At 39.5% G+C, this 26,810-nt stretch overlaps 3 protein-coding genes across 5 annotated transcripts in view; 1 reads left to right on the top strand and 2 right to left on the bottom strand.

Annotated features, from left to right (window-relative positions):
• The window catches only part of pdcd11 (programmed cell death 11), a 38,321-nt gene extending 22,600 nt beyond the window's left edge, over positions 1-15,721 (top strand). For both annotated transcript variants that reach the window (XM_017710045.2, XM_017710046.2), the window contains exons 21-36: positions 1,103-1,165; positions 1,272-1,368; positions 1,461-1,550; positions 1,736-1,841; positions 2,842-3,019; positions 3,110-3,166; positions 6,540-6,662; positions 7,218-7,340; positions 8,324-8,495; positions 8,923-9,084; positions 9,160-9,303; positions 10,413-10,663; positions 11,770-11,938; positions 12,950-13,103; positions 13,269-13,434; positions 14,505-15,721. In XM_017710045.2, the coding sequence (XP_017565534.1) occupies positions 1,103-1,165; positions 1,272-1,368; positions 1,461-1,550; positions 1,736-1,841; positions 2,842-3,019; positions 3,110-3,166; positions 6,540-6,662; positions 7,218-7,340; positions 8,324-8,495; positions 8,923-9,084; positions 9,160-9,303; positions 10,413-10,663; positions 11,770-11,938; positions 12,950-13,103; positions 13,269-13,434; positions 14,505-14,676 (2,227 nt within the window). In that variant the 3' untranslated portion in view covers positions 14,677-15,721. The remainder of the gene's footprint in view (positions 1-1,102; positions 1,166-1,271; positions 1,369-1,460; positions 1,551-1,735; positions 1,842-2,841; positions 3,020-3,109; positions 3,167-6,539; positions 6,663-7,217; positions 7,341-8,323; positions 8,496-8,922; positions 9,085-9,159; positions 9,304-10,412; positions 10,664-11,769; positions 11,939-12,949; positions 13,104-13,268; positions 13,435-14,504) is intronic.
• On the bottom strand, positions 15,004-22,957 carry zgc:175214 (uncharacterized protein LOC557610 homolog). Its single transcript, XM_017710044.2, has 6 exons — positions 21,577-22,957; positions 18,649-18,799; positions 17,973-18,015; positions 17,265-17,306; positions 16,599-16,681; positions 15,004-15,956 (listed from the first exon to the last, which is right to left on the bottom strand). Exons 1-6 carry the CDS (start codon positions 21,599-21,601, stop codon positions 15,833-15,835), a joined length of 468 nt encoding a protein of 155 aa, XP_017565533.1. The 5' UTR covers positions 21,602-22,957; the 3' UTR covers positions 15,004-15,832.
• Positions 22,958-25,136: 2,179 nt separating this feature from the next.
• LOC108434671 (calcium homeostasis modulator protein 1) lies at positions 25,137-26,572 on the bottom strand. 2 transcript variants are annotated; one of them, XM_037543131.1, is made up of 3 exons: positions 26,024-26,572; positions 25,420-25,823; positions 25,137-25,257 (listed from the first exon to the last, which is right to left on the bottom strand). In XM_037543131.1, the coding sequence occupies exons 1-3, from the start codon at positions 26,570-26,572 to the stop codon at positions 25,137-25,139; spliced, it is 1,074 nt and encodes a 357-aa protein (XP_037399028.1). The 2 variants fall into 2 exon arrangements, with proteins under 2 accessions (XP_037399028.1, XP_037399027.1); XM_037543130.1 differs by having other exon boundaries at positions 25,137-25,823.
• Positions 26,573-26,810: the final 238 nt, after the last annotated feature.

Raw genomic sequence — 26,810 nt, 5'->3', positions numbered from 1 at the left:
CAATGTATGTGCTGTAGTTTTGCACTGGAGCCATTTACTATGGAAGTCTGTACACCACAAGCCCAATAATTTAGGGGCAGGGGTGGTTCACTTGAAGACATAATACATCACAACACACAATCATGTGTGCTTGCATGCACTTAGCAATTCGATCATTTGTTAGATTTAGGCAGTTATCCAATTATTCAAGTGGTCACTGCATACTTTATTTCTTAGATTAGATTAGGGCCTAGAAATCCAATTAAGAAATCTGTTGATAAAGAGAGCGGAATTTTGGCTCCTCTTTAGTTTCTTAGGGCATGCATGTCTCAGGGCTCCTATTCTGATTTCTTTTGTTTTTCTCAGTCTGTGTATTTTCCAAAAACAGTGCTGTCCCAGAAACAGCAAGCATTTAAAAAAACGCCATCAAAATGGCAATGAGTGATACTGACACCGACTATGTGCTTAACGAAATTAACAGATGTAATTTAGGCAACCTTTTTTAGATTTATGATGTATTTAGGACCATTTTAGTTGTATATGCTCTGGCAGAAACTTCTTCTTCTTCTCCTCCTCCTCCTTCTCCTCCTTCTCCACAGCGGATCTTCTGCCTCCTCTAGTTTCACACCAACCATCTCCATGTCCACCTTAACTACATCCATAAACCTTCTCTGAGGTCTACCTCTTCTCCTTCTACCCGGCAGCTCCATCTCCAACATTCTTTGACCAATATATATCCACTATTCCTCCTCAACACGTCCAAACCATCTCAACCTGGCCTCTCTGGCTTTATCTCCAAACTGCTCCACCTTCACTGTCCCTCTGATCTGCTCATTTCTAATCTTGTCCAGCCTTGTCACTCCCAACAAAAATCTCAATCCCTCTCATTCACACACATGTATTCCGTCTTGTCTCTACTGACCTCATTCCTCTCCTTTCCAGTGCAAACCTCCACAGAAATACAAAAATGTAATGATTATCATTAAACAACTTCAAATTTCTAGCAACTTCAACACTATCTAGCAACACTGTTTAAATCTGGATTAATACTGTACCTTGAGTTTCAGCCAACAGAGGATCTAAATGCAAGTTACTGATCACTTTTCTTCATTTTGCTCCATAGGTTCCTCCCCTTCAGTCACCCCAACTTTGTTTTTTCTCTGCCTGAGCTCACACTTCTCCCGAGGTACATGGTGTTCAGTCTTTGTGAATATTACCTGTTATAAAATGTTATTGACTCAGGGGGGAGAAAAGAAAATGAATAATTAACTGGCTTGCCCACATTTTTGCAGTAAACTGAACGTGGATGTGGATATCCACTCAACAGGCGGTGTACCCAAGCTGGACAGCTACAAACCTGGAGATGAGCTAATTTGCTTTGTATCCAAAGTAAGAACTGTGTGAATGTATAAACGTAATAATAAGATTAAAGAGAAGGTGTTGTGTTGGCAAATTTTGCTAATATCATTGTTTTCTTACAGTACAAGCCAGATATCAAATGTCTGGAGCTCGCAGTCTCTCCAAGCATCACTGGGACAGTAGAGCTGCTGGCCATGATCAACAAACCTCGAGTGAGTCACTGCTTTTATGTGCGTTGTTGGGGTGTTTTTTTGTTTTTTGTTTTTTTTTTTTGTTTGTTTGTTTTTGTTTTTTTGGGGGGGGGCTTTCTTTAAGATTAATCAACCCTTTTCACATGAGTGTCATTTATTAGCATAAACAAACTTGGTCACCGTATTGTTTTTTGCATGTGTTCCAGGATGCTAATAAGCCACAAAAGCTCTTCAGAAGTGGTCAGTGTGTCTCTGCAAAAGTTGTGGGGATCAGCTCCAGAAAGCCTGTACGGCTGTTCCTTTCCCTCACAGGTAACATTTAAAATACAATTTAAAGTTTTGAGGCAATTATTGATTTTGAGATCAAAGTTCAGTTTTTGTTTTTCCTTGTTTGTCTCTGTCATTAGAATTTTTCATGGATGGAAAGTGATTCAAATGTAGCGTAACCTTATGAAAAATAATGATCTTATAATAATGGGCTACTGAGTTTTAAACGATACAGAAACCTGAACTGCCTCACATAAACCTTGAATCATGTCTACATTGTCAACACCATAACACACAAAAGCTCATGTACAAAATCTATACCAGAGATTTTCTCAAGTCGCATTATGCATGTCCGAATTGAGTCTTAAGGTTCTGAGGTGGCGGTCTGAGTTGAGACTCTGAGGTGCGAGTTCAAATCTCAGGTCTCTGAGGTCTGAGTCAAGTTTTAAGTCTTTAAAAGAGAATTTGTCACGTTACTTGCTGCAATTGTCCGGTTCAACACAGCTTAACAAACCTTTCCTGACAGGAAAATCTTCAATCTGAAACACAACATGCACAACACGCCTCAAATAAAGGGACATATAAAAGCTCTGCATTCCACCTCTTTACTCTCTTTAGCTTGGCTATGACTGAGCTCATCTCTATCTGCTTGTCTCACTGCTGCTTTTCATGAAAACTTAAATAAAAGCAACAAACTAAAACCATAATAATACAGTGATTCATAAATAAAAGCTGCATATAAAATGAGAGCTACAATTGTAAATTGTCAATGTGTGGCGTGAGCAGCTGGGCTTCAGCCTCATAATAAATTAATAAATAATTAATAAAATAATAAATAAATGATGATAAATGTTAATAAATTGCTGCTGTGTACTGGATAGATTTTGGACTGCAGTAACAAATATACTTATTTTCCTTTTTTTTTTGTCACCCACATGTATATTAGTGCAGCACATCATGTTATGAGCACATACACTCACACAGACATCACATATTGAGTTCCTTCAGGCCACCTTTACGTTTCCTGTGTGCTTTGTCACCACAGGGACGCACAAGCTCGAGCAGGGAACTGTTGCCATGGGAACCATTCACAAAATCATCCCCCAAATGGGACTGGCCCTGAAACTGCCATTTGGAAGTTATGGCTCAGCTTCCATAACGGATCTGTCTGACACATACACTGAAAAGCCACTGGAACAGTACAAAGAAGGCCAAGTAGTCAAGTGAGACTGTGTTTTCACTTTGAGTAATTAAGAGCTATTTCTGAAGTTTCTTATGATCAAGTTATTTATTCTGTCGCTCTGTCTGTTTAGATGCTGTGTTATTGGGGAAGAAGATGGAAAGTTCCATGTGTCCTTGCGTCTGTCTAGGTACGTTAGCTTTTAGAGCTCAGGCATCCAGCATATAAGGAAAAAGTATTAATTTAAAGGAGAATCCAAATTTACAGTATACTTGAGGGGGAATTTCACTCATTTTTCCTCCAATTGTTTTAGAATTTAGTGGTCAACCAAACAGTCATTCGGAGTGGTTTGATGTGAAATGGTTAATTGAAGAGAAACTTACTGACTCAGGTTTATTTACAGTGCTGGTGATGGGAACCAGGGGTCATGATGTCTGCCATGCAAATATAGCCATTTTATTTACTGTCCAAAAACGAGCAGCTTTTGTGTACAATGTTGAAAATAGTAAAATGGTCGTAAATCTAAAAGAAATATATTTTTTGGGGTTACCTTGTAACTGCCTGTATGCATCTCAAAGCCATGATTTGATTTTAGAAATACATTTTGGGCCAAAACCTTAAATTGTAAAATGGTGTGTCGGATATCAAGCAGTGTATCCATCATCAGTTCATGTAATGACTTTCTGTGAGGGACCTTTTTAGAAATAAAGGAAGACTCAGTAAGTCGTTTTAGAATGTAGCAATTCACACCAAGCCGCTCTGAATGATGCTAGATTCTCCTGTACGTTGAATGCCAGATTTAATCTATAGCAGGAGAAACGGCTCTGTACATCTCAAACATGACTGAAATGGTCTTTCCTAATTTCTGCACTGTATTGAATAATATACTTTTTAGTAGTTATGAAGATGATTTCAGTGTATGAATAGGCCTCTATACATAAGTGCTCCATAAAAAGAAACATGTTGCAAGTAAAAGGGATTGGGTCAGAAGGTCAAGATTTTAAAGATGATTTGTTCAGTTTCTCAGTCTCTGACGTTTCAATAACTGGCTGCATTAACTAGCAGCTAATACTACCAGCTGTTTAAACAGCTGCTTGTCCCATAATTTATTCTTCTGTATCCGACTGTTATCATTATTTACGTGACTAGATTCCATGTCTCCTCTTGTGATGCTGGCTAACTTTACACATTGCTCAAATTATTTTGGGATCCAAACTATTACAGAAGAGGACCCAAAATTCACCTACTCCGCTGTACAACCCCTGGCAAAAAGTATGGAATCACCCGTCTGGGATGAGCACTCATTCAGACATTTTATTCTGTAGAACAAACTCAGATCAAAAACATGATGCAATAATAAGGTCATTCCAAAGTGCAACTTGTTGGCTTTCAGAAACACTAAAAGAAATTTTAAAAAAATTGTGGAAACAAAGTAAATGTTACTTTTATTGAGCAAGCACGGGGAAAAAAAATATGGAATCACTCAATTCTGAGGAAAAAAATATGGAATCATGAAAAACAGATAAACAAAAGAACATTTAAAATACATCACTAGTATTTAGTTGCACCACCTTTGGCTTTTATAACGGCTTGCAGTCTCTGAGGCATGGACTTGATGAGTGAAAAACAGTATTCTTCATCAATTTGGTGCCAACTCTTTGATAGCAGTTGCCAGACCAGCTTTGCAGGTCAGAGCCTTCTTGTGGACCATTTTTTTTTTTCAATTTCCACCACAGGTTTTCAATTGGGTTGAGATCTGGACTATTTGCAGGCCATGACATCGACTGAATGTGTCGTACTCCAAGGAATGCCTTCACTGTTTTTGCCCTATGGCACGATGCATTGTCATCTTGGAAACTTATTTCATCATCTCCAAACATCTGTTCAATTGAAGGGATGAGAAAACTGTCCAAAATGTCAATGTAAACTTGTGCATTGATAGAAGAATTAACCAGTCATCTCCCCAGTGCCTTTGCCTGACATGCAGCCCCATATCATCAAGGACTGTGGAAATTTGGTTGTTTTCAGGCAGTCCTCTTCATAAATCTCACTGGAACGGCATCAAACAAAAGTTTCAGCATCATCACCTTGTCCAATGCAGATTCTTGACTCATCACTGAAGATAACTTTCATCCAGTCATCCACAGTCCATGATTGCCTCTCCTTAGCCCATTGCAGTCTTGTTCTTTTCTGTTTACGTGTCAATGATGGTTTTCTTTTAGCTTTCCTGTATTGAAATCCCATTTCCTTTAGGCGATTTCTTACGGTTCGGTCACATACATTGGCTCCAGCTTCCTCCCATTTATGCTTCATCTGTTTAGTTGTACTTTTTCGGTTTTCAAGACAAATGGCCTTAAGTTCTTTGTCTTGACGCTTTGAGGTCTTTCTTGGTCTACCAGTACACTTGGCTTTAACAACCATTCCATGCTGTTTGTATTTGGTCCATATCTTGGATACAGCTGACTGTGAACAGCCCACATCTTTAGCAACCATGCGTGAAGAGTTACCTTCTTCAAGAAGTTTCACAATCCTCTCTTTTGTTTCAAGAGACATTTCTCTTGTTGGAGCCATGGTTCTTGCCACTCCACTTCGTCCAGCAGCCCTCCAAGGTGTCATGACTGCAGGTGTTTTTAACTGCAGACTAACGAGCAGATCTAATCTGCTAATTCAGGGAAAGGAAATTTATCTTCTATCTCCAATTTGAATGATTTCCATATTTTTTTTTTTTTTCCTCAGAATTGAGTGATTCCATTTTTTTTTTTTTTTTTTTTCCCCGTGCTTGCTCAATAAAAGTAACGTTTACTTTGTTTGCACAATGTTTTTTTTAATTTTTTATTTCTTTTAGTGTTTCTGAAAGCCAACAAGTTGCACTTTGGAATGACCTCATTATTGCATCATGTTTTTGATCTGAGTTTGTTCTACAGAATAAAATGTCTGAATGAGTGCTCATCCCAGACGGGTGATTCCATACTTTTTGCCAGGGGTTGTATAAGAACCCTACGTAGAGGCATAAAAGGAAAACAGGAATGACTGCTAGGAAAAAAATACAAAAATGATAAAAGTGCAGCAAGTATGTAAATTATACATCTCGGATGACTTTATGCCAAGAACAACCCAGTGAATCAAGAAATGCAAGCTGCTATTTGGCTATCTAGTGTAGTAAATGAATGTGTTGTGTGCAACTAGCTGCATGAACATTTCACCGTGAAAATCCAGAAGGATACAATTTTTTTTTTTTTTTTTTTTTTTTCCCCCAAAAATCTATATGCAAAACATATCACTTCATCACTGTCCTACCCATCTAAAACAAATGGAAGACAGATTAAAAAAAAAGTAAAATATAAATATTTTAAAGCTAAATAAAAAGAATAAATGACTCATGATGAGAATTAGAATAAGCAAACACAAACACCCAGCCTTTGACTCTGGATGTGACAGATATGATGTATATTTCAATAATATGCACAGTTTTATAAACTTGCGTAACAAACATAATAATGAATGTTCTCTTACAAGAAGGGATCAGCATATTTTTCACTTCTCCTTTTGATAAAACTACACAGGATCCATGCTGGGAAGGCCTTGCCAGTTAAAGATGCAGATATCAGGTCTGTCTCGGAGCTTCAGAAGGAACAGATTGTACGAGGTTATGTCAACAATGTGGGAGACAAGGGTATATTTCTGAGGTACTGAACCTTTTGCTTATTCTGTATCAGAGATGTCACCAGTACTGTTACTGTTTTTGTTTTGACCTGTGGTTGTGTTTTTGTGACTTTCCCTTCAGTGCATGCGTCATTTCATACTGCATTACTAGCTTTTCATATTGCATGAACAAATATACTATATGTCCAAAAGTTTGCAGACTCCCGCTCATCCAATATTTCTTCTGAAATCAAGAGTGTTAATAGGGAGTTTGTCCCCCTTTGCTATAGTAACAGCTTCTACTCTTCTGAGAAGGCTTTACATTAAATGCTGGGACATTATTGTGAGGTTTTGATTGGCTTCAAGAGCATTAGTGAGATCAGGTACTGATGTTGGATGATCAGTTCATCCAACATCAGAGTATCACATTCCATTAGTAATGCTTTTCTATGAAAGTTACCAATTGAACGGATAAAACAATGGATGCACCTTAAAGTAGGTGTATTCACTAACTGGAACATTCTGGACATGTAGTGTATGTCAGATTAGTTTTTGACCAATCCATGATGGAACACTGATTTTTGTTTCCTTCATTAAAGGTTGTCAAGATCAATAACAGGAAGAGTGCTGTTCAATCAAGCCACAAACTACTTTGTGAACAACCCCAAAACATTTGCTGAACACGTCACCCAGAATGCACTGCTGACGGCCAAAGTTATCCAGTAAGACTTTACACTGACAGTACGACCTCTTGGTTTTGACCATTTGTATATGTATGGCTGCCAGTATTTCTATTTTCTGAAAGAGAAGTCATAAGAGAGCTAACACTAATGAGAAGTTTGTTTTTACAAATATTAAAGCACTTTTGTTGCAGGTACATGCATTAAATTGTTCTAATATGATGCCACCATTTTTTCTCTTCTAATTTGATGGGGTTTAGCTCCTTTGTTAGAAGCTGTATAATAACTGAAGAAATTTTACATGTTGTCATTAACATTGTAAATAAATGATCATAGTATATTCATTGTTTAAAAACTTGTTGTTATAAAAAAAAAGTTAAAATACATGGTGACTTGTTCGTTTACAGAGTATTTTTCTAGGACTACAAAATATATTCATTAATACTGAACAATTTGATAATTAAGATATTAAATGGAAACACTTAGAATAACTGACACACACTACCTTTATGAAATGTTTGTCAAGGTAGAGTCTCCCTAACCAATAGGAATTTATTAAAAAATGAAAGTAATAATAATAAAAAATGCAGTATGTAATTATAATATACCTAAGAGTAACACTATCCTTGTAGAATATTAAAATATTTAAGATAACTTATCAATAGAATATTGGGAAGTAAAAATATTTATAGTTACAGCCATGATTATTTCTTTAATAACAGCATTAATTTGATGTGATTAAGTACTGCATCTTACACGTATCTTAATATCATCTCATTTGGTCATTTTGGTTTTATTGCGTAGAATTACACTTGTAATATGTGAGCTGCAGCTCAGAGTTCTTCTGACTGAAGAGAGAAAAAATGTATCATAAGCATAAGAACACTGAATAGGGCTAATATGGTAACACAGGTTGTGTAAATATAGATACATCTCATTATGTTTTACTATAATATGCAGTGGTCATATTTTCCATACTGTAGTGGTAACTCTGACTCTGTTGTGGGATTTGTGTTTATGTTCAGTGTTGACGCAGAGAGCAAGCGTGTGGACCTCTCCCTGCTTCCAGAGGACACAGGGGAAGCAGACATTCTCCCAGAATCCCTTGGGCTCCCACTGCGTCTGAGGGGAAAGGAGAAAGAGGAGCATGACAAGATAACCGCCAAGCGGAAACGCAAGATCTCTGAGAATGATCAGGTGCATGAATGTCTGTGTAGCCATTGTTACCTCTTACCTCCTGTCTCTGGCACCCATTAGCTTGTTAGCCTATGCAGTGGCTAGGCTGGCAGTCAGTTTTGGTTGACATTGCAGCCATTTCCAGTTATGCATTGTGTATTATGTCACGTTATGTATGTTATTGATCCTCACATCTCCTACCACTGGGCTACTGGTCACCAATGCGTAATTACCTGACTGTGTAATGCATGTTGGGTTTTGCAGTAAGAGAACACTGATGAATGATAATATAAATTCGGTTTAAGGAATGGTGAATTCTGACAGACTGATGAGGCTGAAATATATAATACAGCGCTACAGAATTCTGCAGAACAGAGCAAATAACATTTTTGAGCTGTAGTTTTATGTTGGACTGCCCCTTTTAAATGTTACATCTTTATCTATGTAGGAGGAAGTTGTGAAAAAGAAGAAGCCACAGAAAACTGAAAAGGATTCGGAGAAAAAGAACAAGAAACAGAAGAGCAAGCTGAAGCAATCACAGGCTGAGGACCTCGACAGTGGAGTTGAAGTGTATTTTAGAGAAGAGGAGACACAGAAAGAAAAGAAAAAGGTGAGCTATACATCTCAAGAAAGAGCTTCCCTAAAAAGTTGTGCAGACTGTGTTTCACACTGTGTGTATGTGTAGGATAAAAGTAAGGCAGAAGAGCATGGCAGGCTGCAGGTAGCGTCGGCTTTCTCCTGGGACATTGATCTGAACACCCTCAAACCTGCATCTGTTGCTGAAAACACAATTGAGTCCAGTGACGATGAGCAGGACAATCAGAGCAAGGTGACGCGCGCACACACACACACACACACAATACATGATATGGCACCTACACCAAGAAAAATGACTTGTTCACAGGTCTGGAATCAACGCATTCAGTAATATAAAATCAGTTTGGTAACAGATAGGTGTATAGGACTTATCAGAATAATTTTATAATTTCAAAATGATGGGAGCTGTTAAAAATTAAATTTTAGATTAAAATCCCTTTTGTAACATAAGTGATGATTAAGTCTCACACCAGGTATGTATAACTGTAATAGACTATACTTTCATTAAATAAGTTTGAAAATGTTCGAAATGCTTGATGCGGAATCAAAATGTCATCATTATTATTAATGATCCATTCTAGAGAAATGAAAGTGATACAAACTAGATGTCTGAAGATATCACACTCTGGAGTGTGCCTCTGAAAAACCTCTGTTTGGAGGCCAAGTAGCTCCAACACTTCTCCCTACCCCTCTAAATCAACAAAAAAAACCCTACCCCTAGGCGTGAGTGCGCAAAATGGAGGGGTAAGGGCTAAGTGGTATGGGCAAGGGGTGAAATGGGATTAGGCCATTGTTATAATTTTAAGGTTTCTGCCTAATTTTTTGTTTTAATCCATTCATGGCAGAGATGTACACGCAGGTGTTCTAAGGCAAAATAGGCTGCAAAGAAAACATTTTTCTGATTTACTGCTATTTTACCATTATCAACATTACTTATGAAACCTCAGAGCGCATGTGTGAGTTAACTAGTCATTTAAGATGGTAAACAAAATAGCTAAATTTTCATTGTCTATCTTAGACATTGTCTCCTGATTCCTGTCAGAAGAATTCAGAGCTGGAAATTTTATTTTACACCAAACCAATCTGAGTGATTTAACTAATGTTTAAAAACTGTATATTAGTGGAATTCCCCTTTTAAAAACTGAATAAAAATGTACCGTTTTGGTTTCTGGTATGATATTTCAGTTTATTACCAACTTTATTTCTTAATCGATAGTATAAAACAAAAAAATGAACAACAGTGATTGATTTAAACAAGAGTGTAAAAACAAAAAAAATAATAATTTATACTAACTGAAAGTTATTTTGTATGTGTGTATACATTTTTCTCTCCTTCCTAAGCCGGTGAAGAAGTCTCGGCGGGAGATGGCGCAAGAACGTCAGGAGGCAGAGCGGAGTTTAAACCGCTTGGAAGCGGAGCTAATGGATGCATCTGCTCGGCCTGAGAGTTCTGAGGCGTTCGAGCGGCTGATCCTGTCCTCTCCTGACAGCTCACTGCTCTGGCTGCAGTACATGGCTTTCCACCTTCAGGCTACACAGATCGAGCAGGCCCGTGCAGTTGCTGAGAGAGCGCTCAAAACTATCTCCTTCAGGTTGGTGAGAGGGACATTTTGTGTGTGCGTGAGAGAGAGAGAGAGAACAGGGGTAAGTAGAGTCGCTTAAGGTATTGTTACTTTGGTGCAGCAATAATTCAAGTAGAAGTCCAAAAAGCAAACCCAGCAGTGGAGTTTCTCAGTTCATCCAGCATCGTTGGAGCTAAACGGTGCTGTTCAGGACTTGAGAAGAACTTTTTCCAGAATTGTCCGGAAAAGTATTGTCAGCTATTAAAAGTGAAAATTCGCTGTCTTGTTTAAATTGCATTTCTTTCTTAAATTTTTATACCACCGTGATGCGGATTCAGATTCAGCAAACAGACACAGTCATTAGCTTGATGCTGACATTCCATAGGAATTCCCATAGACGGACAAATGTAAATTAGCGTCATTTTAGCAGTAGAAATTTCATTAAGGAATGCCTATTATAAAGTGAAATATAAAAGTTTCTGGACTAAACGTTGCTATTTTTATGGTGGCATATTTTATGACAGTTTTCAGACGTTAAAAATGTTGAGCTTGTGCACACAAGTTAATTGTCTGCATCCCAAAATGGTTTAAAGATCATCCCATTGGTGTATAATAAGTCTTAAGAATAATAATTAAAGAAAAAGCATACAGTTCACAGGGTTCAGCTGTAGTGTGCCTTGATGCATAAGAGAGGCCACAATGAAATAATTAAGTTCTAGACTTTTTAAGCCCACTTCCCAATGGTGACCAAAGCCCTGCAGTCCTCCTCAAAGTCTTAACTTTGGTGACGTCAACAGTGTGCCAACATGCATTTTTACTCATTTTCTCACCTGTATCTCAAGGAATTTTGGGTAACAGGCCACAGGCTACACTCTTTTGAACACCAATATGAGAAACAGGACACCGTATGGCCTCACGGTCCTTGCTTGTATGTACAGTTTGGAGCCATTTGGTACCAGGCTTTAGATGTTCAGTGGGACTAAGGAGTCTAGAACATGTTCCCCAACTGTGATATTGAATCTCAACAATATATCTTTTGTTTGTTGACTCATCTAATTTAAGTCCTCTGTAGTCTGTCACCATTCATGTTTGTTCAATTGATTTAATGTGTGTAATCCCCTTCTGTGCCTGTGTAGGGAGGAGCAGGAGAAGCAAAATGTGTGGGTTGCTCTGCTAAACCTAGAGAACATGTATGGTACAGAGGAGAGCCTGCAGAAAGTGTTTGAGCGAGCCGTGCTATACTGTGAACCCATGCCTGTCCACCAGCAGCTGGCAGACATCTATGCCAAGTCCAACAAGATCAAGGTGAGACTGCCTTTTAGCTCAGTGTCCTTTATCTGCAGACCCAGAGAGTCAGTGGCAGTCATCAGCCCTGTGAAATTACTGAACACTGTCAGTGGCTTAAATTCAGTGGACTGGTAGGTAGATAAATGTCAGTGCTGTCTATTGTCTAAACAGGTCTCCAGCAGTCCACCAAGTTGTCCCTACATCGAGGATAGTCTGAATCAGTCAGACATATTGTTTGCGTATAAAAGGTTTAATGTGAATGAAAAGAAGCAGTTTTAACTTCTTACATTTTGTTTCCATGTATAATTTTTTTTTTCCCTGGACAATCCAGGGAAATCCCAGGTGAATGGCAACCCAACTTGGACTTGTGGCCATAATCATCTTATGATGGCACAGCACTGTTACCATAACACAAACGTTCAGGATTTACAAAACAGCTAATAATACGGTGGCTACCTTGACTTAGCTAGCTTCATACTCTGTGTTTTAAGGGCAGTATTTTTAATTGTGATTTATAAGACAATAATGGTTTATAATTAAGTTGGTTAGCCCTTCCATGCTAGCTGTATTTAACTACAAACTTGTATAGCACCAGATAACCCTAAGAACTGAAGTGGTGCAAACTTAAAATGACAGCATGCCTTCCTAAAGCTACAGAATTGGTAATGCCACTGTCTTTCCTGGTCAACACACCTCTTCCTCTACTGAATAATGAGTTTATAAGCTGCATTCTGACCCACAACTGCTAAAATTCTAGTAATGAATTGAAAACCAGTTGTTGGGGGTGGCTAGCGTTGCACTACCTGGTACCCACTGGATGTCGTTAACCTGAAGAGTTTTGAGCCGCTCAGTGGTCTTACTGAGATGAGTTACTATAAATATGGGCATGTCCCTAAATCAGAATGTCTTCCCTGGCAGAAACTGCTTCTGGAGAACAGGCCACAGATTCATTAACTTGGGGCTCGTTCCAGAACCGAATGGAGTGCAACTTTCTGAGAATGTATGTAAAAACTGTGTGTGTGTGTGCAGGAAGCAGAGAGCCTATATAAGAAGATGGTGAAGCGCTTCAGGCAGGAGAAGGCTGTATGGCAAAGTTATGGCTCCTTCTTGTTGCGCCAGGGACAAAGGGATGCTGCCGATGCTCTCCTCCAGAGGGCGCTCCAGAGCCTTTCCAACAAAGACCGTAAGTGCTTCTTACATATTCTTTTTATAGTTGCACCCTTCTGAACTGCCAAGCAATGTTATATTTGGACAGTTTTCATTTGTTCAATAATGCACTTACTCACACTGTACTTTCAGTCTAAACTATGGACTGTCAGTTTTATTCCTTCTTTTCTCCCTATTTCAGATGTGGACTTGATCACCAAATTTGCCCGGTTGGAGTTTCAGTACGGAAACCGAGAGAGAGCCAGGGCCATGTTTGATCAGGTCCTCACCAGCTACCCCAAACGCACAGACCTGTGGTCTGTCTTCATAGACTTGATGGTGAAGCACGGCTCACAGAAGGATGTCAGGTGTGTTCCAAGTTGGTTGTTGCGCTAAGAACTTGCAAGTGTTAAGGGATATGAATCTAGGATGGTTGGCTTAGTTGAAGTAATGGTTCAGCCAAAATTTTAACACAATTTTCTCCTTACCCTGAATATAGTCGAGCCATGTTTGTCTTAGGTTTACACAGAAGCTACAAGGCTAAAGTAGCTTACAAATAATGGAAGCTTATGGTCACTGATTAGTGTTATGCAAATTGCACAGCTAAATCATGCAGACTTCCTTCAAACTGCTTTTTTTTTTTTTTTTTTTTTTTTTTTTTTTTTTTTTTTTTTTTTTTACACAAACAGACTTGTTTATATAGCTTCTGACACTGTATGGCATACTCGAATCGGTACTTTCTTTTATTCTTGAATCGAATAAAAAGAACTACGTATGCAAATCTGAATACTTTTCTGGTTTGAGATGTCTGTGTGATAGGCAAAGCCAATCTGATGGCTATAAATTTTGATTACTTCTTAGTTAATTACCCTTGTAGCTCCAGTATAAAACTAAAGTAAACCTTTAAAGAAAATTTTGGTTGGATTGGAGAAATCAAGTGGTTGTGGGTTAAAATCTCATGACTGGGTATTTCTGGTCACAGGTAACAGTCAAATTGGATATTCCAATTAAGAGGGAAAAGTAGTACATGGGTTTCCTTCACTGGACCAAATAGATTAGAACCTCTGACCAAAGATGCAGGTTCTACACTGCCTTTGGGGGACTGTAAAGTTTGGTTGTTTCATGTATATAAATATAACATCATAAAATATTAGAAAGTTAATTTCCTTGAGATTTGATTTAAATCAATTTACTACATGAAATTACATGGAATTTTAAACTTCTGACTGATCCCTGCTCAGAGATGTCAGGCATCAATTTACAAATTTCTCCTGTAAACAGATCAGTAAAACAACATAAGGAGCTGGTGTTGCCAGTCACATTTAAAGTCTTCCTAAATGCTGAGATGCAGGTTTCAGCTACATGAATAAAAAAAAAAAAAAAACTGGGTGTGAACTGATCTCCAGTGAATTCTAAACTGCTTCTTGTGCTCCTCTAGGGACCTGTTTGACCGGGTGATTCACTTGAGTGTATCAGTAAAGAAGATCAAGTTTTTCTTCAAGCGCTACCTGGACTACGAGAAGAAGCACGGTACACCTGAGAGCATCCAGGCAGTCAAGCAGAAAGCTCTGGAGTACGTGGAGGCTAAGGGAACTGAGGCCACAAGCTAGACCCAGCAGCCCACTTTTAGATTTGAATCTGAATCAATAATATTGGGCTTCATAAAGACGGTCCTAATCCAATTTTTGGACTTTCCTCTATTCTCTGTGGAACTGAATCAGTGTTGCTTGTGTGAATATTTTTATTTTTATTTTTTTTGGACATGTTAAAAAGAACCGATTACATTTTTAGGCAGATAAGTGACCAAACTAATCAAGAAATGTCTTTTTTTTTTTTCTTGCCTTGGTGTGGGGGGGTGCGCATAAGCTTGTATTGACATTTTTTTGTAAGAAAAGTAATTAAAATCGTTCAACTCAATTACTACTGCTGCTGAAGAATTATAACCACAAAACATGACATTTTTATTCAAAAAACATTAAACCATACAAAATAATGAGAAAAAAAGTAGGGAACGGTCAATCGAGACCCTGATACATATTCAGTGATAGGGAAGTACATTGTAACTGCTGGTTACTAATTTATATCTTAACATTTTCTTCTTGTAAGCACTAGACAGGCCCATGTAAAGACTTGTAGTACCAGTCGAACAGACAATACACTTTACTTACGTTCTATAGCCTCGAAGCATCAGTACAAAGCAGTCTCACTCTGTTGCAGTTAGTCCATTTTGCTTGTACTTAAGCACCGTCCTTGTGAGCAGAAATGCTTTTCATACAGTTGCTCCAGTTCAGTGCCGTTCCTCATTAGTTGGTTGCTTAGAGACGCCCCCCTGGGGTCTTTACCTTCCTCTTGACCTCCGCCTTTACCTAGAACTCACAGCTTGTGCCTTGCTGAGGAACTCTGGTCTATTCACAGAACATTGCGGAGTAAATCGAGTGGCTATTTTTGGCTTTTGCCAATTGAGTTCTAGTTCTTGAAAGGACGCATTTGTGTGGAACTCTTTGCCCCCTCTTCAAGATACTATAGCAGGTGTTCCACTAGGGCCTCCAAATGTTGGTGCATCATGGAGAGTTATGTTTTAATCCTACCTCCTCCAGAGGTGGAGGATCAGACTGTGTGCGCTCCAAAGGTGGCAGTACTGGAGATAATAAACATGGCTGTGGGCCAAAAAGGTGTGTTTTTTTTTTTTTTTTTTTTTTTTTTTTTTTTTTTTTTTTGTATATTTTTTTGTTTGTTTGTTTTTTTGGGTGGTTACATTTTTCAGGGTCACACCTCCTCAGGGTCTTGCGGCCCCTCGGCCCCACGCGGAGTGTTATCATTGTGTAGTCGCATGATTGGCTTGTTGCACATGGGGCAGACGCTGCGGATCTCCAGCCATTTCAACAGGCACCTTAAAAATGGGGTGAAAATTAGAAAAAAAACTTTCATACACATAGCACAAAAGTTGAAAATAAATAGTATTTAAGAAACTCTTAACCCCTTAAACTGCTTCAATTCCTCGCTCTCATTATTCCGTAACTTATTTATTCATTTAACAGAAGTTAGAAAATAAGTCATTACAGAATAAGTCTCAAAACCAAAAACTGAATAATAAGCCTGGAATAGAAGGGGTTATAAAACACATCAAATATGAGCGTAGTACATAGTTATTCAATTAACCTGATCTTATTTCCACAATGCTGACTGAGTTTCTATCCCGGTTTAGCAACCTAGCATTTTTGTGTGCAATATGACTTTAAATCTATGAGCTATTCTGGGAACGGTTATAAGCTCATCTCACAAGCATAGAGTTGCAAATAAAACAAACACGTAAGCACTATCGGAAACTGACTCTCGTCATAAGATGCTCTTGATATTTTATCTGCACATAGGCTAATGCTTGGCCTCTACCCCATCCAGCAAAAGCCCCTTACTCATGCCCTCTAGCTTGTAACACTTGGCAAATCCGTGATACGTGAGTAAACAGGCTCCTATTTGGAGTTCACCACTGGTAAGCTCTTGCAAACTGCGGCTTCAGTGTTCTAGCACTTACTTCTTATGGAAGGTGTGAGAGCATGGACACACACCCAGCTCGTCACGGGCTTTAAATTCCTCTAGACAGACCGCACAGGGCTGCTGCAAGAATCAGAATACAGATAATATTCAGATAGATATTCAATAAATACACCCCCAACATTTTCTAAACCTGCTGAAATCACATTCAGATCTTTATTAAGCAAACTTGGCAGTGTGATTTTTGATAAAGCGTGACTTACTAAAATGAACGAAAGTCAGCAGGCAGACATTTTAGACAGCAGGAAACAGAAAAGATTCTGGTGACTACTGACTTGCACTGTTTGTTAGCAGCATTAGCCTAAACTAAACACACAGAATTTGGACTCCAGGCATGTCTCGGCTGATCGACTACATATGGGCCAAGTTGAAAATTCTGTACGCATTAATTTTTCACCAAACTATACCTTTTTTTTTTTTTTTTTTTTTTTTTTTTTTTAAACCAGTTGTCATATAATGGTGTTATTTAATCACCCAGATTCTAAATGCATGTGAAACACAAAGCATTGAAAGGTTTCTGCCTTGACGTCTAAACCAGGGCAGTTGGAAGATACAAAGGAAACACGCACATCAATTTGGAAACCAGAAGCATATGGTTTACATACGAAAACACATAAGTTAACCACATCAGAGATTGAACACATACTCCCAGAAGGCTCAGCTTCTTCCCCGCCCCTTTCAACACCACCTGTTAAGAGAAAACCAGGAAGGAAAATGTTTTTGAGCAAGCTGCTATGCGTGGGCAGGCCTCATTACCACTTCATCTTTAACTTTTCTTCAGGAAATCTAAACTGTAGAGCCAGTTAACAAGCTGAAGATACTACTCACTAATGAATGTCGGTACTGCAAACGTCATTTATTCAATGTATCTCTATATACAAATCCATTATGTCCCAAGTTCAACATAGAAATATAAACTGAAAGTGGTGGATGACATATTTGCCTCAAGTCAAGCCGTTATGCCCACCCGAGACATTCACTGTACCACGTGTGAAGGTCATCTATCTATGAGGAGTTAAGATTGGGTTTCATGTTTACACCTACAGTCTGTGCTATATTTACATCCACTACCTTTAACCCACACATCCCGCACTCAACAAACTGAACAAATTCAGCATAATTACTTCATTCTGTAAGAAAACTTTGTCTGCAGAACAGAAACTTTTTCTCCCATTAACTGACACAATTTCTTTCTGGACTTGAGATGTTCAGACTTCAGATGTTCATTTAGCTCCCAGACATTTGAAATGCATACAAGTGCACTGTCAGCTTAAAATATATCCACTTCAACATAGGGCTCCAAGGTTTTCTCAGGACAAACCGAGGGAGCAGTACGCTGGCTGTAATGTAGTACCTCATTATAGCTGTACTGCTGTCTAGTGTCTTGCTGTTTCAACCTGCAAAGTCAAGAAACAAAGGCATGATCACCCACACTTCCTGTATATGTGCCAATACAGCATGCAGTTCTGCAACAACTATGTGAAATGAAGAACTGCTTCACAATGGAATGGTGCTGCTGATAATTACACAAATTATTTTTGCAAGAAAAGTAAAGGCCTATGTTTTGGGTCATGAAGGCCCATAGTTTATGGATTTTTTACTTTAGGTTGAGGAAGCGATGAGTTTGTGTTACAAAATGACACTGAGTGGTCTCTAATGTTCTCACTAGGATGAACAATTTGGAGAAAATATCAGGCTGCATTTTTTCTGATCAAGATTGTGACTACAATTCAAATTGTGATTATTTTCTCAAAGGCCCAGGCTTCTATTTTTGGCCAAAGAAACCAGCCTGTCCACTTTTTCTGGCTTGAGGCTTGAACACTGAATGTAGTGTGTCACTTGTTGCCACTTGCTGAAACAGTGTTGTTGTTAACGTAGGCTACAATAAAAAAAAAATGCAGCTCTTGTGATTTAAAACTGCCCACCTTCAGACTGCGATTTCAGTATAAAAACCATTCATCTCTGAATGAAAAGACAGCAACAAAAGACGAGTGTGTGACCCCTTAAGGAATGTGTGTGGATGCTTGTACCTGAACAGGTAGCAGCAGAAGATGACGCTGAGCATAAAGACAAACAGGCCAATGCCCAGTACGATGACATACACATTGAGCGGCAGGTGATACAGATCCTCCGACGTCATATCGCAGTCTGAACGCTGCAGCCCTAGACCACAGAGGCAGCCTAGACACACATACATTCACATAAACATACACAAGTACATATAAATCATTGGCTTATAGCAGAGATGCACTGATACCACGTTGCCTCCCTATATCGATACCTGATTCTCAAATACTGACTGATACCAAGTACTGATTCCACTCCTCTTCACATATTTACATGATCTGAAAACATAAGCTGACCTTTACGTTGTGTGAGAACTTGAAGAATGATCAAACAGAAATGGTGCAAAATTGCTTAGAAGAAATACTTGAAAAACAACTGGAACTTTCATCAAGAGTTATAAATATTTTTCGTTTCCTGTTCCATTTTGGAAATATGAGGTTTTTATTTCTGAGAGTGACTATTTTGTTCCACTTTTTAAATATTTTGGTAAAAGTAATGTTTTGTGTCACTATTAAAACAAACTAAGCTTGAATGAATGTCATTACTTGTTGGATGACATCACATTTAAACTGTTTCAGAGTTACAAAAAGTGGCATGGTTTATTTTTTATTTATCTTAATTAAATGTAGTTTATTTAAGTCTGCTTGTGCCACCCCTCGAAGTATTGTTGATATAGATTTTGCAAAAGTATTCTTACAACTATTTGTCTCATGAGTTCTTGAGACTTGCTTCAGTTAAGCTCCTTCTACTTGTGTGTATGCATACAGCAGCACAAGTGCATGACAGGTATCATCTTCATGGTACCTGTATCCTCTACTGCCGATATTGGTACTGTATTCAAGCGCCAGTATTTGGGTTGATACAGTACCAGTACTGGTGAAACACTATTCTATACTGGCTAATTTGGTTGATCTTAAAAGACAAGGCAAATATCTGGCTTCTGGTCCAATGACTTCTGGTCACTGTCCATGCACTTGGTGCCAAGAGGAGTCTGGGTAATTAGCTATGCACAAAGCAAACATGGACGACTGTGGCACCACCTCCAACTAACTGCCATCTGGCCCCTCAGAGATGGGGGCAGGCAGCTGGTGTGCGTGTGTGTGTGCGCACGTGTGTATTATAAGGATTTCCATTCATACATCAGGGGCTTGGAACATACTGACATTCACCTTCATTCATACACATATACTTCCCAATGCTGGAAGCCTATTTTTCTGGTTAGGGAGAAAGAAGCCAATAAAGGGGTATTTTAAGGAATGCCCACAAAATGTCTTCACTGCAACCACCGCAGGGGGTTGGATACTTACAGTGGGATTACTGTAAACCTCAGTCATTCTAGGGGTGGGGGTGGGGGTGCTCAATGTGACAGTATTTTATTGTATTTTATCTTCTGAAAATCTGCATGTTTAATTTAAAAGAGAGTATAATTGGTACTGTTTAACTGGATTTAGTGCAGTGCAGTGTGTGAAATGCTGAATAAAATATCAGGTACTCTCCCTTTTGATAGTATTTAGACTCTATTGGGGCAATGGTGGGCAAGTGGTCTGTCCAAACTTATCAAATCTCAGAAAGACTTAATACTGTTGTATGTCCTGGGCCAGTTTTCCTGACATGGATTAAGCCTAGGCTTGGGCTACATTGCATGGCCAATGGTGAGTCAACATTGGACGTTCATTTCAGGCGTAATCTGGGTGTGGGAAACCAGTGTCTTTGAGTATTGTGATAAATTGCCATGTTGCCCACCCCACCAGTAGCTTTTGACACAGTAAAAGATAACTGCATCTAAGCTGCTTCATACTAAAAAAAGGAAAAGAAAAGAAAAAAAGTACTTTAGGTTAAAAACATGGGGAACAGCTTAGTGTGACCCTCACAAAAGCATGACACCAAGGGTCAGGCTGAGATTAAGCCTACCCAGAGGAAATATTCTGAATGAGATCTCCTCTTAATCTTTTACTTATCTTACTTGTCCTAGACAGGGTTAAGTCCTGTATGAAGTCAGAGTGAGACTTCATACATTCTCTCCTGTTTCTGAAATTTGGCTACTGAGAAACGACCCTCAGATTGACTCACTTTGATCAAAACACATAAACGGATTAACTATTTGTGTCTGACTCATCTCACTACAGTCGTACCCAAGTAATACTTCCATGAGAAAAGTGTGAGATCTCATGGTTTCCTTATATTCTATTTCACAGAATCAATTCAGAAGAAGACCTGCTGCTTTTCCCGTTCATCACCAGAACGCCTTTCAATGAAATGCTGATGTTAATCTCCTCTTTTCTCCTAAGGGCAAATCATTCAGGAATCAATGATTCTTCGTAAATACAATTGACACCTGCTGTATTTCTCTGAGATGAGCCATCGTTGGGGTCCAAGTGACCCCGTTCAATAAGTAAAGTACCAGACACACAAAGTTGGGTGACAATTTTATAATCATTTTCTGGAGGTTTAAATAGCTGAACTCAATTGACCCCACGGATAAAGACGGTAGGAAATTTGAAGATAACAGGAGGGTTAAGAAAGACTTTTTTTCCTCCGGTAAACTTACTAAAAAGAATGATTTCCGAGGGTGATTCACTGACACCGCAGTATAAGGTTAGTTCAGGACTATAAGCTTAAAGCAGTAGCCTACGCTGTAAACATTCACCTCTGAATTCGACTGCTAGGCCTTTGTGTCTGCTAAGAGACAAAAACACATTTCGGAAACGTCAACAAAACACTTCGACACAGATGTGCTGGTGAAGGAGAGTAAAAGAACGGAAAACTGGATTAAACGAGGTAACACACGCTGTAAAGCGCTGAGCACGTCAAAGCCATAGCTGACAGGACCTAACGTTAAGCGACTCGAGTCTGTCTGAGGTGAGTGGAGTTAGTTTAGCGGAGCTGCTCACCGTTACACCATTGGAATGGTTGCATGTAACTCGAGTCCGAAAGGCCAGCTCAGTGGGTTCAGGGCTTGGTGAGGCGAAGAGCAGGCTGAGGGAGTCCAAACCAAACGGGCAGCCTCACACTTCTCCTCGCGACGCGTTATACCCGAAAGCTAACACCTCGCGTCCACTTTGTTTATCCGTGCTGAATCTCGTCCTAGTAAAAATTGCGGAAGCCCGAAGAGAAGAAGCGAGAAAGAACTCGCCCCCTCGCTGATGTCTTATTTCGTTTTTGTCTTTAACGTCACTTCATTCATTTTCTCCCCCCTTTCCCCCTTAATTTAATCTTCGTCGTCGTAGATATCGACACACAAACGAATCGACGTTAGCTTGTTGTCGACCAACGGTCGCCTTGTCACAAAGACAAAGCGCGTTCTCCCATAATAACGTTAGCCGTGTCCTTGCTAGCTTTCCTGGGATCTGGAGAGAGGAACCCAGTCGAGATGTGAACACACAACGAAACAACAAGAAGAAACCTCAGACCACGTTCACTGTCATTAAGATGGATGGATGGGGACTGCAGTTCCCTGATGATAGCCTACGTGGACCTTAAGGTCTAGTGACCTACAAAGAGGTGTCCAACTGTTTGAAAAACAATGTCATGGTCCTGGTGGACAGTGGTGAGGCGACGCTCCATCAAGAAGGAAATCCTCTGGAAAACAGTCTGTCCACCTCCACAAGCCCTATCACAAAAGGTTTGGATGAGCCTTGTCTCTCCTTGATGTCATTCTCCCTCTTTCAGAGTCCTCCAGCCTCTCCGTCTTCCTGAAAATGGCTGATCCGTGAGGGGTATTCCTCCTTCTCTGGAGCGAATGCAGGCCCCCTTCCAAAGAAGAGAAACAAAAGGCAGCACACACAGACCTATTCCACCACCCTCGAGCTAGCTTGAGGCTGGTATTTCTCTTTGCCGTTTGTGCGTCTGCATGTATGAAGCCTATGTGGGGGAGTGTTTTTCTCTCCGCCTCAAACCAGCTGGTCTCTCAATCCTTCCTTCTTCAGGAGGAGGAACGATAATAAATAAATTAAAAACCCCACAATGGCTGATGATAGAATTCAGCTCATCCAGATTTCCTTGTTCTTGCAAAAAGGTCCTGGGTGGTGTATAAGTGTCAGGCCCCAGAGTATTAGCTCCTCTGACTCCTGCTCCTCTCTGCCTCAGCCTCCCAGCTTCAGTTTGTAAACAGATATCTGCTCATGTGATCCCGGGTTTGCCTCGCAACTCCGCTCACCCACTCCCTTTCTCTCTCCCTCACTCCCTCCCTTCTTCCTTCCTGCCGTCCTGCGTGCTAGTCCCCCTCCTCCAATGTTTTTCTCTCTCTCTCACTCTCCATCTCTCTTTATCTTCCTCCTATTTTTCTCTCATCTTTTTTTAGGGGTTGACTGCAGTCAGAGGGTGACCTCTGTCTCTCTCTCTCTCTCTCTCTCTCTCTCTCTCTCTCTCTCTCTCTCTCTCACACCAGCAAACAAGCCAATGAGAATGGATGCTGCAAGAACAACAAAAACAACATTGACGGATGAAAACAAAGCATGGAAGGAGAGAGAGAGTACAAAGTGAGGGTAGGGGGAGCAGTTAGAGGGGGCAGAGTTGGAGGATGACAGCTCAGAGACCCTACAACAAAAGCTCAGATGCTGTGCGTGCATGCGTATTTCAGTTTGACCTACTAACTGTCTGATATGAGCCTATATTGCTTTGCTGTGCTCTCGTGGATGAATGTAAACACGTCTCTGCGCATGGAGAGATGGCCTTAACAAAGCCCACCCCCTTCACTAGTGAGGGATTCTGCCTGCTTTAGACCTAACAGCTGCTGATAGTGTCAGTCTCCAACCCCCTCCGAGGCATTTTGTCTCTGGCGAGATGTAGGGGCTGTGTGATTTCAGTATAGGGCTGTTGCTATTGGTTATATTAGTTATCATGTAATCCACCAGTTATTTTGACCATTACAGTCTTAACTGAACACTAATGAATAATTCATAGCCTTTCAGAGATTCCAAAATATATATTGGAAAGGTGAACAAGAAAGCTTTTAAACTGACTTCATTTAAAAAACAATCAGCATATGGCGAAAAGTAAATGTAAACAGACGTATTCATCAGGCTCTGTTTCTTACTGCAAGAGAGATCAATGGAATAAATGTGCAGTTAAATGTCCATTAGCTCTGTGCAGACTGACAAGTACTCATTGCTGATCTATGAAGAAAGTAAAGATTAATTGATCTTATTGGATTAAATAATTTAGTAACACCATTATTTCTGTGTGTGGCAAGAAGTAGTGAGGCTCTCCAAGAGATCCAACTCAAATCCTTACACAAGAAGCCATGTAGTCTGTCCAAAAACACATTAGATCTAATTATAAATGAACCACAGAACAGTTGATCAAAATGTGAGTGCAGACACTTATTTCCCCATATGTAGTTTTTATGTTACACCAGATGAATAATGTGCTGTTGATTAATGGTCATAAAGATTGGACATGACATGTGTGATCTGTTTATCTGCATCGATCCTTATCCATTAATGATAAGTGCCGTGTTCAGATCTGTACTCTGAAAATGGACACAAAACTCTGCCCTCTGCTGGGACCAGTGGAATAGCATTTTTTGTTCTGTCTGCAAAAAGGTTTATTTTTTAGATAATTTAATGGATCTACGGACAAACATGTTAAAGTGAATCTCACATACGAGAAGACAGTATTACAGTATTACAGTATTAGTCAATGTTACAGTGAATCAGTGTATAACAGTGTAATCACATCAGTGCATGACGAGATGACAGTACCTACAAAAGTACAAAAAACCTATTGAAAACACCAAGATCTAAACACTTAGATATCCAGAGGTCTAGATGTGCACCTTAGAGGATGAACAAAAGCAGACATATGCAAATAGTGACCTTATTTCTTCATCAATATGTAAAGCAGCGTGGCTCTGCAATTGCCTCTGCCCTGATTTGCAAGAGATGGTGAGAGTCAGTGACACGGGTTTATTTGAGATATTCACGGTCGCTTTCAAAACAGGCTCGGAGGAGAACACAGAACACAGCAGAAAGGAATTCCTTTGATCCTTGTCCTAGACGCTGATGTTTTGTAGACATTTGCCTAGGGATGGCTAAGCTGCTCTGGACAATGGCATATTCAATGAAAGATGAAAGTGTTCTAAAGAACATCTATGGGACAACACCCTATAATGCACAATAACCAATACAATAAAAGATCAGTATCTGGTAAAATAATAAATAATTTCAAGTTCTAGTCACAGAACTTATCAAACTTAAATTCTTGTTCACGGAAGTAATGTGTGCACCTTATTTTGTTGACACAAATAACCAGGTCTAAAGCTGACCAGTGAAACCATAAATTATTGAAGATCCCCACTTTGCAGAGTTTCTCCTTGACCCTCGTCGAGCTTTACCCAATGTTTGCTTTTTGTTTATGACTTTCTCGATGATCAACTTCTGGAATCATAACCAGTTCGTGTGAACTAGGTCTGTGTTTTGGACATAGAAATCTTCAGAGCTTGCTTTAGTCTTCAGACCTTGCTGTAGTATACAGCCCACTCTTTCTTCTGAATAGTGTTTGATGGGTAACCATCTCCATTCACAAAGGTGTGCTGGTTCATGCTAACATTACCATTCACAAAGCTATTCGAAAAGTCATTTTGGGTTATGCCAAAATGGGCATTATTGTATCCACTCCCAAAGCCCTTTTGGTCTATGCTAAAACTAGCATTATCATATCCATCTACAGTGGTGCCATTTACATTAGCATCACTAAGAAGACCAATTTCTTGGGTATTAGCATCCCCTTTAGCATCATCACTGACTCCATCCTTCCTCAGACTTAGTGGAGGCTTACATGTGTGCCAGTTCCATAGAACTTTATCCATATCATCTTGGGCCCAAATTCCTAGCAGTTTATCTTCATCATTGTTGTGTTTTTCATCATCGTCATCATCATCATCACTGTCATCCCCACGCAGGTGGCCATGGAAGCTACGCATCTCTCCACTGATGCTCTCAAAGTACTGCTGGATGCAGACTTTAGCGAAACCTTTGGCATGTTCCGTGCAGGTCTCGTCAAACATTTTCCGCTCAATGTCAACATAGTGTGACCAGTACTTTGTCTTGAGGAAAGCGGCTTGGGTGAAGCAAGGACGAATGGCACGGATCAGGAAAGCAATGACTGTAATGAGCAGAAGGAAAAGCCAGCCAAATGCCTGTGAATTTTGAGAGATAGGGACAAAGGCAATGAACATGAGCAGGTAAATAAAAAGCAGTAAGAGCTGCTCAGCATTATGTAAATTTGCTCTCAGGCTAATGAGATATATTAATTTGTAATGATTTTATTAAATGTTACTATTCATGTTTGAGGAACAGAAATGGACAAATAACAAGAAAAGTTCCTGTACTTCCATACCTGTGACACACACTGTATGTACCTGGTAGCTGCTTCTCTAGATATAATGTGTTGGCCATCAAATATAAGTTTGCAAGGGATTTTGGCAAGCATTCTCATGAGCTCCTCTTCTGATAACCCATGTTCCGTTGCATTGCCAAACTGATACACATCTAGGTCCACACTGTAAGCACAAACAAAGCTCTCCCCATCCATTAATGTGACTGAAATCCAAACGGCAGGAGCAATCAGGGATCGCTGAGATATGGAAATGAACATATAGCGTAGGATTGTAGGATCCTTGCCTCTCTGCCCAGTTGGTCGCCTCCATTCTTCTACTAACATGGATACATTATTGTTCAGAACAAAGCCAAGCAGGAAGAACCAAAAAGCTGGGATTACCAAAACACCAATTCCATAGGTGTAATTGTATTCAGGCATGCAAGGGCAGTTAAACTCAAAAGATGCATAGAGCTGAGCACTAGCCAGGGCCATGATGCCACAGATGCCATTCATGAAGGATTCCTGGTTGGACTGAAGAAACTGGAACATCATACGAAACTTATCCATTTTGGTTTGGTGTAAGGCTTTTTTACAACCTGTCTGAGAGGCAGAAATGCATTAGAATATGATTTACTGTTTCTTAGATATTGTAATGAATGAAAATCATAATTCTTCCATCTGACAGGAAAGATTAGCTACATTAACATGAGGTCAGACACTAAACATAATTTACATTTCACCATTAGCAACAGACTTCCTTACAATGACCTTCTAAAGAAACAAGGTTTTTATATAATTCTAAAAA

The sequence above is a fragment of the Pygocentrus nattereri genome, chromosome 12, assembly GCF_015220715.1.
Source record: "Pygocentrus nattereri isolate fPygNat1 chromosome 12, fPygNat1.pri, whole genome shotgun sequence".
Taxonomy (NCBI): domain Eukaryota; kingdom Metazoa; phylum Chordata; class Actinopteri; order Characiformes; family Serrasalmidae; genus Pygocentrus; species Pygocentrus nattereri.
This window is presented reverse-complemented; position numbering and strand designations above follow the sequence as displayed.